Here is a 15,111-nt window from a genome sequence, read left to right as displayed (position 1 = left end):
TTTCTTACTCCAAATATTTTACCGTAAAAAAGCATCAGCGTCTTGGTAGTAATAAATTATTGTGATAATTTTATTAACCCAAGTGGTCTAACAATAGTCGCTGATCAGCAAAATAATTGCATAATAAACATCATCTGTCCAAATTACTTCCGCGTTTGAAGTGGAGCCAACAGGAATGATTGACTTTAGACGTGTTTGGCCCAGAAGTGAACAGCATTTCCAACTCGAACCAATTAACATTTCTTTACAAGCGCTAACTGATCAAGGTGGTCAGAGATTCGCGAACCAATGGTAGTTCATCCAAAACACATGTACTATCACACGGTTTGACTGATAACACGTTAGTCGTATTTGCTTGGCGGTCGGCGAAGGCCGCGCAAACCATGGCAGCTCGCGGCGTGTTCCCCGTGAAGTTCAACAATAATTATTACGATTTAAAAATGTTTTTACGTGACCACCCTGGCGGTGTGAATACACTCGAAATGTATAAAGGCAAGTCTGTAATGCAGGCGATGAAAAAGTATGGCCACAGCAATAGTGCGTACCATCTGATGAGGGACTTTCAAGTGAAAGATGATGAATTAAAAGATGTGATATTGAGTGATAATGTTAGTGAAAACGGTAGGATTATTACTAGTGAAGAGGCGTCCAGGGATGAAGAGGAGATAGCCTTCCTGGAAGAGCTGGAGGTAATTGTTTTTATATTTTCAGAGCTTTCGTGAAAGTTACTTTACTTTTAAGAAAATTCAATTATAACTTCTTCGTTGTATTATATTTTTTTAAAATATGGTTTTAATTTTTTTAAGATTTTTTTTTGTATTATTTTTTACTACGAGACGAGAAACGAAGTAAAATAATAATTTAGGAGCGGAGCTTTTTATAGCTCGCATTCAATACAAAGCCTTCCTTTTCTATGAAATAGGTACATAATATGTAAGCAGAGGAATGAGAGTTAACAATTTATTAGAATATGATAATAATTAATAATCTAAATAATAGTAATACGCGAGGAAAATTTTTGGGCGTCTTTTAAACACATTAGGTGCACGTAGAGGAGTGATAAGTATTTACCTAATTAAATTCTAAATGGAGAAAGAGTGGAGAGGAATAAAACTTGTGTATAATAAGGGTTAAGTATAAATATATTAAATTCGACAGTTGAATTGTCATTGTTCAACATATTTTGAATATCAAAAAAGTTTAATTTTATGTTATACTTTCGTCGATTTCATATAATAAGTAAGAATTCTGAATCTCTATAATCAAGTATACTCTTAGTAGATCAAGGATACTTTTGCAAGTGGTAAACTCCTCTTTATCTTTTAAGATTATTTAAGCAATAAAGAAATTAGTTAGGTAGGTAAACATCAAAATTATTTTTATCAAACATTTTATTCACAATACTTATCTATTTATATAATATTATCCTCTCTATAGGTATTACCTACCTTTTATTTTTATAGTACGTAATTTGTATTTTATAGTACTACTATAAATATATATGCTAGTGGTAGGCATGGGCGCCGCCAAGATTAGGTTTAGGGAGGTGCATCTGCACCTACGCTAGTGCGTAAGTGCAGATGCACCTATGCACTAGCGTAACTATATTATAATAACATTAATATAAGTTTTTTTCAAATTCAAATCACGCGGGTTGTTGAAAATGCTTTAATATTTATATACGCATTGGTAGCTTACAGTGTCTATCTAAACGTATTCTTAATCAAAGGTTTGTCAGCGATCTTTTTTAACCCTGTAGTCCGATTTAAATTATTTTTTTTTGCGTTGGATTATGTGTAGCTTCAGAATGGCCTCGTTTTGATTTCATTGGCATAGTATCTTAGATTTCGAAAATGCAGAGCGGAACTCTTTAAAATCAAATTTAAACTGCCAGCTAAGCTAAGTAACTAAGAAATATTTATACAAAAACAATATTTAATTTGTACCATTCAGATGGGCAATGTCGCGTAATGTGAAGCCAAATATGCAGAGTTTTAGTTGGTACTGTCAAGCGTGGAGTGGTATATAGAGTTAGGGACTCGCCCCGGTGGGCATTCGACGTTTATCAAAAATCCGTGCGGCTCCACGCCGGTGCGCAAGTCTGATGAGCCCCAACATGACCGCTCAGTCACCCCTCTTAAGGCTGGGCGGTAAAAACTGCACTTTTTTTTGGAAATCAAAAAAGGGCAATGATGCCTAGATAGTGTGTTCCTATTCCCAGATAGTCTCCCTTAATTCTTTATTTTAGGAATTATTACTTATATGTCTTAGTCATAGTGTCACTGTTCGGTACTTATGTAAAAATGATAGTAATACCTATTTATACTGGACAGAAATAATTGCTCTTGGCAATGAAAAAGGTCACGTGATCCAGCATTCCAATTTAGAACACAGTTTAAAAAATCCAAATAAAAAATATTACAAAACATGTCAGTATTTAGAAAAAAAATGAAAATTATGGATTACAATTTAGGATTTTTTACTTAGATATTGCCTCGGTAGGACGCCCCTTCTACTGGGCGGTATCACGGCGCTTAATGCGTATGGCTAAATTAAATGCTACAATACGAAATTCGCGGCTAACACGGTATTGTCCACTACGCGTTTAGAAAAGTTGTAACGCATTAACTTTAGTTATGCAACTACAATCCATCGATAGCAGCCATAAAATGATCCCGTGCTTCATACGCACACCTATATTTTATCTATCACACTTCGATGTTATCGACAGACGCGTGTTTTAAAGATTGGCGGCCGAAAAAACTATGTTAACACCTTTAATCCTAACGAGAATCTGAAAATCTTATATTGTTATAATATAGGCACAAGTCACAGGCGATTAGCTTGCCGTATAATTCGTGTACGTATATGAATTGATTAAGGCGATACCTCAAGGTCCATTTTCATACATTTTGTTTCGGCTTTAATCTGGGTAACTAAACAAGTATTGGCAAGTAAAGAATTTAAATTCACGTCTAGTTAGTGATTAGTTCTCGCAGTTGAAGAAAAATGTAAAAATAATTAATAATCATGGATATTTCTGCCTTTAAAATTTCGTCATATTAAATTTTAAAGGCCGAAATATCCATGATTATTAATTATTTTTACATTTTTCTTTCAACTGCGAGAACTAATCACTAACTAGACGTGAATTTAAATTCTTTACTTGCCAATACTTGTTTAGTTACCCAGATTAAAGCCGAAACAAAATGTATGAAAATGGACCTTGAGGTATCGCCTTAATAAGTAACGAATACATCTTAATTAGTTGTTTTACACACTCGTATTTGTGATTATTAGATTTAGATCGTGAGTGGATTGAACTATTGCCGAAGGAGGATTATGATATTTTCTTTAATTTGCTTACATGTGCGCGTGGTCCTAGGTAGTTGTCTTGTTCACCACGTTTTAGGGCTGGATCTTTTACTAATTCTACTAGATTTGTAATGTAGCTCCTTAGACGAATCTTCAGTTAGTTGGTAAATATACTTTTTGAATTATTTAATGTAAGTACCAATTCCTATCAGACATGATGATGTCCGCTTCAGATGTGAAGCGGACATCCTTTAGCATATCTGTTAGGTACGTCTTTAGTAACAGACATTAGGATGTCCTACTACCAGGTCTAGAACAAAATCAAATTTTTACAACGAAACATTTGAATCGTGCGATTTTGGGCTTTCCATCAAGACTGAACATAAGCAATTCACGCTAAAATGAATTTTGTTTGAGCGAACTGTTTGTGATTTCATCTAATGTCAGTCCATTTTAAAATCAAAGCCGAAAGACGTAAATGATAAACACTTGTAGACTATATACAGAGCACCTGCGCGTCACCTTCGTCGTATTCAATTTATATTTATGCATAGAAATACCGACCCGACCTTGTCTGGAGTGGTAGCCACGGGAATTAAACGCGGAAATAGTACATCGCATTATTAAACTGGCAAATGGTAAACTAGACGTTTTGGCTAGGGTAGCGGTTACTGTCTTGTTGTGTTTTTACAAAACATAGGTCCTGTTTCATAAGTTCTTAATGAACATTCGTCACATAGACACACACACACACACACACACAAAGACACGCTCAAAACTATGCTTCCTAATGGTAATAAAATGAGCACCCTACATAAACTGTTTGATACGATAACTGTTACTTGAAACTTGAAATCGCCGAATGGTTTAATTGAGTTACTATGTAGGTTGTAAATATTTACGTACCTCATAATAGGATATGTAACTATTGTAGGTATACTGGGAACAATAAAATTTGTTTAATATTATAAATGCGAATTTTCTCAATACTTTTGGATGTTACAAGTAAACGCGGAAACAGTTAAACGGATTTGGATTAAATACGGCAGAAAGACGGCTAATTAAAACATTTATGGAATCATTTCGATTCCCCCCTAGACAACTTGAGTGCTCTCGGTCTTACGACTGCTTATGACTGGGGGGTTACGACTACGAGCCCAGGCATGGATCAACCGCTCTAGTTATGGCTGTGACCGGCTTATTGTAGCATCGGGATAGTAACAATCTTATTCCTTACTTTGAAAAAAAAATTAATTATAAATCATGAATGGATACTTAGGTATTCGTAATCCATAATACATTTGGTTTTACAATTATAAATCTATTTCGCAATTTTCGTAAGACCTTGGCATAAATAAAGCCGCGGTCCATTTGGAGGATGGCCAATGGTATCCATCTAAAATATAGTGACGCTATTTTTTGTTATTTATGATTATTAATAACTCTATTATTTAATCATAATATTGTGTCCATTGATGAGAGAAAAATATATTGCTATATTTTTTAACACAAATGAATGATGGGATTAGGAAGGCGTTAACATGTGACACGACTGTTCGAACAAAACTAGAACTCCACCCGATCTTTAAATTATAAATCACAGCGGGAAATTGCGCAGCGCTCATCACTGAATCATTAAATATTAAGTCTTATCACCATCAGGTACAGGAAGTCCACTTCCACGGCTGGAAGTAGTCTGTACCCAAACCTTATTGTAAATTTTATCCGGAACGACAAGGAAAATCTTATTAGAACAATCATTCGTTTGTGTTCTAAGGTAATCGAATTCCACACTCCTTACCGAGTGGCAGTTTTATAAAATAGATGTTTATGCATATGGCACGTTGTTATGACTACATCTCAATAGAGTTATTATATTGCAAATTCTATGAAATCATTATACTTATACTGATTATGGTTTTGCTTACATCACGCCATCATCCCCAAGTGCGTGAGCATTTTTATTATTATTGCAACGATAGTCTATTCCAAACGCAATGTTGATCAGGTTTTATATTGATTTAGATAAGTTTTATCATAGATTACGGTTACGGTTTACACTCGCATAATAAGTGGTTAAATCACTGTGTATAATGTTTTACCTAACCTGGTATGATAGTGTCGACATATTAGATTATCGTTGCGATCATGACGATATTAATTAAAAATGTTGAGATTACTCTCAACTTAAACCTCATCGATAGACCCCCCCCCCCCAGGCATTTCGTGTGCGCTCGGTCTCCACATCGAATGCACGCCCATGCATGGGGGGACATTTGTCGCAGCCCTAGGCATACAGTGCAGTGTGTATATACCTCTTGGTTTGATAACACATTGAGGCCTATGGGACTCGCGAACATTTCCTCTCCTACTTCACTCCGCCCATCCTAATATTATCCTCTTCCTTCTCCTTCACTTCCCTCTATTTCTCCTCTTCCTCTCTTCCTCCAGGGCCCTGCAGTCGCTAAATCGGGGGGAACCAGTATTCCGTTCGCAGGTTTCCCTCGGTGGTAATTGCGGGGTCTGTACTTAAAAAAAAAAATCTTCGATAGTACTTTACGATCGTTTTTCGGGACTACAGGCCCCGGTGAGTAGTGGGATCCTTAATCAGGTTCATCCACTCAGTATTGTCCTCAGTATTATCCTCGTTGCTAGTTATCGTGCTGTTCATATATTTAATATTTATCTAGCTGAACCAGCAATATGAATTAGTCAGCGACTCCAAAATTGGTAGCCAGTATATAGGTAATGTAATTTTTTTTAGGTTTTAAGCGGTTTTGAAGCCGGTATAAATTTATGATTAGATATTTCTGAGAACTTTATCATATATGGTATGTTTTGCGTAGTTTCTGAGTTCTATCCGAACAGTGGAGAAAGAAAGAAAAACGATTTATGGACCGTTGTAAAATGTAAAGTCCTTGTTTTACTTAAGTAGGTACTAAAGCTGCCTTGATAGCTTTACGTAGAATGCAAGGTCATGTTTACAAAAAGCCGTAAAATTTTAAATATTTTTTACGTTTTCTAATATGTTTATTCTACAAAGTATTTACATTGCAAATGTAGCACTGTATACAGTTATATAAAAAGATGAGGACAGTTTGTATGTAATAGGTAAGTATTTATAACCTATAGCAGTTTATTCCTATTAACCGCCACGGCAATTAATGCTGAATGATTTAGGATTCAGAGATCAGAGTTTAATACTTGGCGGTATTTCAATTGATGTCTTGATGCGAGGCGCCAGAGTGATGCTGATCTTAAAGACTGATAACGTTATTATTGCAGCAGTAGTGGCCTTAGAGGGGTTCTGTTGAACATCGTTTTTTAAAGCTTAATTTAAATTAGGCATCGATTTCAAATGTAAAGTTGATATATATGTATATATCAAGTTAAACAATTTTTTGATTGTAATTTTTGTTTTGTTTTTTGTTGTTAAAAACTTTGATGTGCTCTCTCCCAGGTCCTGGCCAGCCAGGACCTCGCGTCCGCTAAGGCCACCACTGAGTACAAGTGTAATGAGAACACAAGATGTTATATTGGCAAGTGGATAGTTGGTGTAAGGAAATACACAAGTATTTCGTAAGCTTATTTGTATGATCTACGTATATTAATAGTATAATTGTCAATTAGGTGTTTATGATAATATTTATGTATGTAAATAGTGCACTTATTATTTAAGTTACTTATATGTATGTACACGGCTTTGTGGCCAATAAAATCATAATTTTCGTAAGCCAAACATACAAATAATTATGATTTATTTAATTGATTGTAAGCTTTATGAGTAAAAAAAAATACATAAAATATAATATAATAATTTATCAGGATTTCATTTGTGCTCGATTAATTATCGTTAACCTTATCTCATTCTTTATTATCTTATATGTTATTAATTGTGAAGTTTGTAGGTGTTAACGGACAGTAATATTCACTGACTAGCAGATGGGCCACGGTCTCCTCAATGCCTTTGCTATAAAATGAAATAAGTATCTCGTTTTTATGAATTCAACACACTATTGACCAAATCGGGAGGGTTATCTGTACAATATACTTGTCTACCAACTAATCTATTAACTAATCAACAATCATTATTAAACATAAGACCAAGACATCGAGGGTACAGTCAACGGTCAGTTATGACGTGGATCATTTAACAAGCCGCTAAATATCGCGGTTAAATAACTGCGTAATTAGCGCCACTCCGTCGGTCAAAACATGTGGAAGGCCGCTTATTTACCCATAATAGGTATTTATTCTGAAATTCTCCGTAGAAAATAACTTACGACAATGTGATGTTTTTTTTTATTCAGAAGCACATCTGGTGATGGAACGACACCTACCTTTAGTATCTATTAGAATCTTTAGTAGCAATACATGCGTACTTTTTTACCTTTCTTTAGGTTTATTTCCCACCCGACACCCTTAATTATCCACGCGCTTTTCCACTATCTAATCTCTGCTACTACGTCGAAGATAGAGTAGACAGTTATTAGAATCTGGAATAAAAATATCTACTTATCAAGAAATCAAGTATAAGGGTTGTCTCTCAAAGTTTTCTATAAGGAAGAGCCGACTTTCTTTTTGTTTTTTATACAGGCATGCGAAAGTTACTTCTCTGAACTTGATGGTAAGAGGAGAGATGGTAACGGTACACACATGAGCTATTCTGGTGGGGGTTTACATCTATAGTATAATGGTCGCGATCCAGGCGAATTAGAAGCGGCGATAACCTAGTTGCTGGTGGAATGGACTGCTCAGACGAATGTCCGCAAGTTTAAAACCCAAGGGCACGCACCTATGACCTTTTTAAAATTTATGTGTATATTATTTGTGAATTATTTGAATGTAAACATCGCGAGGAAACCTGCATACCTGAGAAGTTTTCCATAATAATTTCGAAGGTATATGATGCCTACCAATCCGCACTACGCCTACGTGGTGGACTAAGGCCTAAACCCTCTCAGTAATAGAGGAGGCCTATGCCCAGCAGTAAGACAATAAATACAGGGCTGAAAGAATTATTTAATCATTAGAATATTATATCATCAGCAAAATTTAATAACGACGACGCTTTTAAACAAATAGTAACGAACAAAATCATTCCAGAGCCGCCTGGACTGGTCCAAACCGATCCTGCGACAACTGGACGTCATCGCGCCTCACTATGAGAAGTGGGTGAATAGCGCAGTGTATCGGCAGTGCAGGCTTTTCAGCAGCCCCTTTCTGGAGAGCTTCACCTACACGCCCTGGTATCTCGTACCCATGTTCTGGATCCCGATCATCCTCTACATGGGTTGGATGCAGTATTTCGAACATGTTTTGTGTATAGGTTTGTATTTTATGAGAAAATATGCAGTTTCATAGGCTGGTTATTGAAAGTCTCTAAGTTATATTAGATCCTTGTCTGTATAGACCCCGAGGGGGGGAGGGGGGGGGGGGACAAAAAAGACATTCCCTTATTTCGAGTTTCTTAATTAAAAATGCTTAAGATGCCTTGCTGAATAAGGTCCTAACTTGGACATCACGTAAGGTCCTTTATCTTGGAGTGAGGCCTCTGGAATTGGCCAACTCCTCCTCCTCCCCAACCTTATTCCGCCACTGCGGAAGAATACTAATATTTTTTTCATAAGATGATCAAATTTACCTTCAAATTTTAAAACTGAGTTTTCAATTTATAATTCTGCACCTAAATGTATGTACATATTTAGCTACCTCATTATAGATTTCCTGAAGATATTTCCTAAAACGCAAGAGACTAACCAATGCGTTTCAGTTACAGACAAATGCACGGAATCACGCCTGTCAACCCTGCAATACATTATCCACATAATACAAGGCATAGGGCTTTGGACAATCATAGAGTACTCGATGCATCGATGGGTGTTCCATCGGGATCCAGGGTTGTCGCTCGTCATGATCAAAATACACTTCCTTCTCCATGGAATGCATCATAAGGTAACATGATTTTTAAATTCATTGATTTACCTCTTGGCTGAATGACCATTATCATTTGGACAGATAAAAATCATTCGTGCCGTGGTGAAGCGTATGAATCGTCTACTGTGAAAATATTAATTTCCTGATTTTTTACTCGGAAAGACAATTTGTATGATGACAAAAAGTTATGTTTCTGGGTTGGGTCAAGAGTGACTACCAATCGTGTTTATTACGTTAAATACCCTGGTGGGACTGGTCAGCAATAGCTCATCGATTAAACATTGCTCTTAGCGGATGCGTTTGCAAAAACCTTCCTTAGTGTAAAATATTATGTTTTTAGAAACACAATTTGTGCGGGACCGTTTTGTTGTTGTGCTTTTTTTATCTTATCTAATACCTCACCAATGTCACCAATTTTTCGTGGGTTTGTCGCACCATAAACTGTTGGGAGCGATGTCATATCGATTATTATCTACTAACTTTTTTAGTGTTGTTTTTTTGTTTCACGATTTTGGATGAACTGATTAAAAATGATGAAAAAACAATGCGTTTCTATAATATATTATGTATAAAATATTAGGAAATAGAAAAGTTAGTTACGATTAAAAATAAAGGTCACTATGTCCTCTTGCTCTGTCTAAAATCAAGCATTACATATTATTTATTTATTTTGGAAATAATACTTATAGCAGAGAGCAGGGTTGTACAGTGAATTATTTGTATTCATGCAGATTTTAACACTTGATACAGATTTTAAATGGATACAAATATTTATATAGATTTATACAATTCGTGAATAGGTTATACAGATTATTGCTAATTTAGGTCTGTTTTTAGGTTTCGCACTAGAAAATAACTTTTACGAAAATTTTAGTATTAGGACCTAAAAAAAGGTCAGCGGAAATCAGGTTTATCATGTTACAAATACAAATAATACCTACGTACTTGTATACAGTATGAATAACAAAGGACCTAAAAATCGAAAAAAGGAGCTAATGGTGCTGCTGGTAAGATATATTTTATATCTGTCCGGATAGCGACCACCGTACACAAGGTGTTAAAACCCGCCATAGTCGCTCACGTAAGTGTGTCGCGTCCCGGGATCAGCCTGTGTATATCCTTTTCCAACAGGCCTGCATAATAGGGTACCGGACTCATTTTTGTTCTTTACTATTATCAAATATTTACGTTATATAAATTATAACACAAAAGGAATTATTAAAATCCGGTAAAAAAATCAACAAGTCTTTGAATTTCGGTGGAAGGGGTAGTTAACAAGAAACAGAAAAGAGACAAAATATCCACATGTGACGTCATCGGGCATTACGACGCGTGCGACAGAAAGAGATGAAGCGATATCCCCACATCGCACCCACTTGTGCACGTTACAATATTTTAAATATGAATTACTCGCTCATTTTTTAACCAATTTTTATGCTGTTTTCGCAGACGTGCTTCTTTTTTGTATTAAAAGCCATTACATATAGAATAATGTACAAAATCAGGCATAGTCCGGTCCCCTATTGTGTCGTCTGCGGAGGTGTAATAATCTCTATATAGTCGACATTCTATTGAACTGGACCATCAGGTTCAGTGGGGTCAATTTGCCGTAAAAAAAAAAAAAAAAAGTAGACCAACCAGTAGTAAGTATTCGCCGCCGCTCATAAACATCCATTATAGTAAAGGAAAGATCGATTTTACAATGTCATTACCGTAAGAAAGATAAATTATTCATAGAGGTAGTGCAGTTTAATTCAATTTACCACGTAATATAATGACTTGTGTGTGCAAAAGGAAATCGAAACTTAATTAATGTAGTGCTGTTATTCGAACAAACTTTGCTATTAACATTACCATTGCTAAGAAATACCGAAAAGTTTTATTATCATACAGCATGACAGCATGCCACGAGGATGTCCAAAACCAGGGGTTCGGGTAATATCCCGAGGCCTAACATTTTAAGGGGATCTCGTTCTGACATGAGACTTTTTTTAGGTCCGTTCACCAACAAAGTATTATTTTCCCCTCGAACTAAGGTTCCCTGTTCGTTTATATAATTATTATCAGGAGTATTTTACAAAAGAATATTAGAAAAGAAAAAGTATGAGTTATGTAGAAGGTGATATTAGCGACTTATTAAGCCGATTCCGAAAATTATTTTAGTAATATAGGCCACATTATCACTAAGTGCGATAAGATAACATACTTACTTTTAGGAATAGACCTACGCGATATAAAACCCGAGGAAATGTTTAATGCCTAGGTATATACTATGTTTATGATTAAATCGGGGCTGGTAGTTTGATATTTATATCCGCCCAGAGAGCGACCACCGTCAAGAGCGTCACAAGCCGATGGCCTAGGGGCCATAAGTTGATATGAAGAATGAGAAAAGTATGTTTTGTAGATAAAGTCGAGAGCACATATTACACCCCCTCTCCTGCTTTAATAATAACATAGAGCACAGCGTACTGGAGTGTACGGAATATAAGGAATGGAATTGGTGAATTCATTCGAGTTTTAGAACCTGTAGGAGGGAGGGGGGTCAGCCGCCCCTCCCTGCACCCCCTTGGCGACGCCCTTGACCACAGTACACAACTTCTAAACCCGCCATAGTGGGCCACGTTTATGTGTAGTGTTACGGAATCAGTCTGTTTATATCCGGTTTTAAACAGACCGAATACTCGCCTCGACTGGTGAGGGTAATCACACTGGTCTGTTGACACTCTCTGGACTCAATTACACTTAATCAGTCGTAGTGGAGTCACTTCGGCGAGACCGTAGAAAAACATACAGTATGAGTTTGATTCGCAAAATCTGGATGAATATTTTTTTATAATATTTATGCGCGGTAGAAATCGGTTAACATTACACCGCTTGCCGACACGTGATATGAAATGGGTTTCTGTAAAACAATGTTGCCAGTGAAGCCTAGCTCGTGCTATAGGGAGGCTAGTATGATGAAATGGAATGAAATTACTATAGACCATGGGAGTTTTCCAAAACATCACGTGAATACCAAATTCTATCGCGGCCTGGCCTGAGAAGACCTAAAGGTTGAAACAACTCAGCGCGTATTTGTAGTGAATGGTGAAATTTTCCGAAAGGGCATGACAACATATAGGCTATTCATAAATGCGGTCTGCAAATAATTCTAATGATAATTACATTGTACAGAAATTCTACCTAAATACGAAGGCGAAGAGAATCGGGTTATATATACCCTTTGGCACTGGCGCGAATACATTACTCCTTCACGTATAGCTAATATCACTAGATTCGAACATGACCTTACCTGAAAAGACCCGGTCCAATTCTGCATGTATACTTTGGTAGCTACCTACTAGAAAACATTGATATTTCCAGGTGCCATTTGACAAACTACGTCAGGTGTTTCCACCAATCCCGGCTCTGGTGCTCGCAGTCATCTTGTATAGCGCAGTGTCACCATTCTTAAACTACCCTCGTATTAAGCTCACTGGTGCACTTATAGGTGAGTAAACCTTCTTAACCGTAAGAATTTCGAAGGTATATGAAGTCTGCCAATCTATAGAGAAGCGTGATGGACTAAGGCGTAAATGTGAGATGTAGGGCAAGTCATAATGGCTATTCATATCTGTACTTACAATGCATTGTAACAAACAGAAGAATTGATACCTTCACTTCAGACGAATTCGCATGTCAATAAATTCAAGATATTATTTTTAGCGAATGACGTGTATTTTACGTGTGGTGATACCGGAAATTGTGAATGGCCCGTTGTACTTCTTATCAATCGTGATCAAAATTAGGACAAATTGTTTTATTTCGGTAACAAAATATGGATTGGTTATTACTTGGGCATCATACACTTATGATGTTATGGGTGTGATACACATACTACAACGATGACAGTATTATATGCAAAATGACCGTATTATTTCGGAATATAAAGAAGAAAAAAATAAAAGAATTCTTATGGCCATGGCATTAAATTTCTTAGCGATTCGATTTCTGTTTTTCTTTAAATACTACAAGCACAAATCAGACTATTTCTAAGAACGCAATGCATTAGCTAGATTACTAGATGTAACTGCTTTTATTTGTAGGATACCTAGCGTATGATATGGTACACTACTATGTGCATCATGGATCGCCTGCTGACGGATCCTACCTCTACGCCATGAAGAGATACCACTCAAACCACCACTTCGTCAACCACGACAAAGGTAAAAAATACTTTGAATTTAAAATATCCATATTCAGCATTCTTGCATTCAATTACTAGCCTGGGGAGGTGGTAGTGCGTGCATATTGACTGAAATGTCGATAGGGGTGTTCGTTATTCGATGTTATTGATTTAAAAAAAAGCAACAGCGACGTTGTTATTGCGTCGCCAATGCGTGCTGTAAACGGTTGGGTAGCTTAAACTAGACGAGCCCAATATCAAAAACAGGATCTTTACAAGAGCGCAGCAACTGTGCATGCAGATTTCCCAGTAGTCTAACCATACATACATCAGAGGCCCTAAAGCTCAGGGCCCCTGAGAGTTAGGGGGCCCTGGGATAATTATAGTTTAGGGGCCTAATTAATTAAATATTTCCTATCTTATCAAAAGACGTTTTTCGATACCGATGTAGGCACGCGGTGTAGGATAAAAATGGGGATAGTAAAATATATTATTTATCTAATATGACAGAGACAATAAACAAAACAATTATAAGAAATTATTGCAAAAGAAATCAACACCTTTGCTTATGTATTCTACTTATATTACACTCTTATAAACAATTTTTATTTGATATGGTATTTACTGTCTCTAATGGGGGCTGGGGGCTGGGGGCCGTATAATTCCACAGGGCCCTGGGTTACAACTTACAGCCCAAAAAGCCCTTATGTAAATCCACGGCTGATACAGAACACATGTATTATTATAGTATTATTATGAACGATTTAGTGAACTCTGATTTTTGTTACAGCGTACGGAATAACGACAAAAGTGTGGGACTACATATTCAGGACTTTTGTGAAGATCAGAAAGTTGGGTATAAGTTTACGTTGGTAGTGGTTGTATTTAGGGGTTGTAGCGTGAAAAGTCATTATACTCTATGGTTGTAAGGTTCATAGTTGAGAAAACATAAATGGTGAGGAGCACATTCGAAATCTAAACAAGATTATTTAGAAGTTGGCACTTGGAAATTGGAATACTTATTATTTTTAGAGTTCGTTAAAGTGACGTTATACTTTATCTTGTATATATAACTACTTGTTTCAATTTTATAAATATGTACATAATATTACTGAATATATTATATAATATGTACTTATGTCAATAAATGTGATAAAATAATACCTAGGCAAATAATTTGGGTAGAATAATAAATGTTGTCAACCCTTTCACTGTTGTATTAACTATTAGTATGTAATTATTAATATTTTAACATCATTTGAATGTAGAATTTTCTTTTAAACCTCAACTTCGTTAGGTTAATTAAATTATTCAGATAGCATTTCCAATAAAAAATAAATTTCCGATGTAAAGTTGACAGTGTATTCGCTGAGATTTCTATAACCCTGTCTGTGGTTTATTGAAATGCTAATTTATTAATTTATTTTCTCCCAAGCACGTTTAAAACTGTTCGCACCAAATGGATAAAATATTAGTCTTTCTAAGTTAGTCTGAAGCAATTAAAATTCTCTGGCTACCCCTGCGTTGGTAAAGGTCGTGGGTGTATGTATTATAAAGAAGTTGTAGCATTTTATGCCTTAGGCCCCGTTTATACGAGTGTCAGAGGCGTTTAACACGCCTATTCTGTGTATTTATTTGGTGTAGTGAAACTTGGTGGTTAAATGTGCATAGAAAGCCTTTCATTTGAACAT

General features: G+C 36.1%; 1 protein-coding gene and 1 long non-coding RNA gene across 2 annotated transcripts in view; one reads left to right on the top strand and one right to left on the bottom strand.

Annotated features, from left to right (window-relative positions):
- Nucleotides 1-15,111, bottom strand: part of LOC115447910 — a 30,062-nt gene that overhangs the window by 6,404 nt on the left and 8,547 nt on the right. The window lies entirely within an intron of this gene.
- LOC115447143 (fatty acid 2-hydroxylase) lies at nucleotides 338-14,631 on the top strand. The gene is made up of 6 exons (XM_030174096.2): nucleotides 338-689; nucleotides 8,422-8,644; nucleotides 9,089-9,270; nucleotides 12,619-12,745; nucleotides 13,341-13,460; nucleotides 14,211-14,631. The coding sequence occupies exons 1-6, from the start codon at nucleotides 384-386 to the stop codon at nucleotides 14,294-14,296; spliced, it is 1,044 nt and encodes a 347-aa protein (XP_030029956.2). The 5' UTR covers nucleotides 338-383; the 3' UTR covers nucleotides 14,297-14,631.

Source organism: Manduca sexta, chromosome 21 (genome assembly GCF_014839805.1).
Source record: "Manduca sexta isolate Smith_Timp_Sample1 chromosome 21, JHU_Msex_v1.0, whole genome shotgun sequence".
NCBI classification, from domain to species: domain Eukaryota; kingdom Metazoa; phylum Arthropoda; class Insecta; order Lepidoptera; family Sphingidae; genus Manduca; species Manduca sexta.
This window is presented reverse-complemented; position numbering and strand designations above follow the sequence as displayed.

Coding starts and splice junctions, on each gene's coding strand:
- LOC115447143 (XM_030174096.2), top strand. CDS start 384: ATGGCAGCTCGCGGCGTGTTCCCCGTGAAGTTCAACAATAATTATTAC. Junction 8,645..9,088: donor CGAACATGTTTTGTGTATAG/GTTTGTATTTTA, acceptor AATGCGTTTCAG/TTACAGACAAATGCACGGAA. Junction 13,461..14,210: donor CTTCGTCAACCACGACAAAG/GTAAAAAATACT, acceptor TTTTTGTTACAG/CGTACGGAATAACGACAAAA.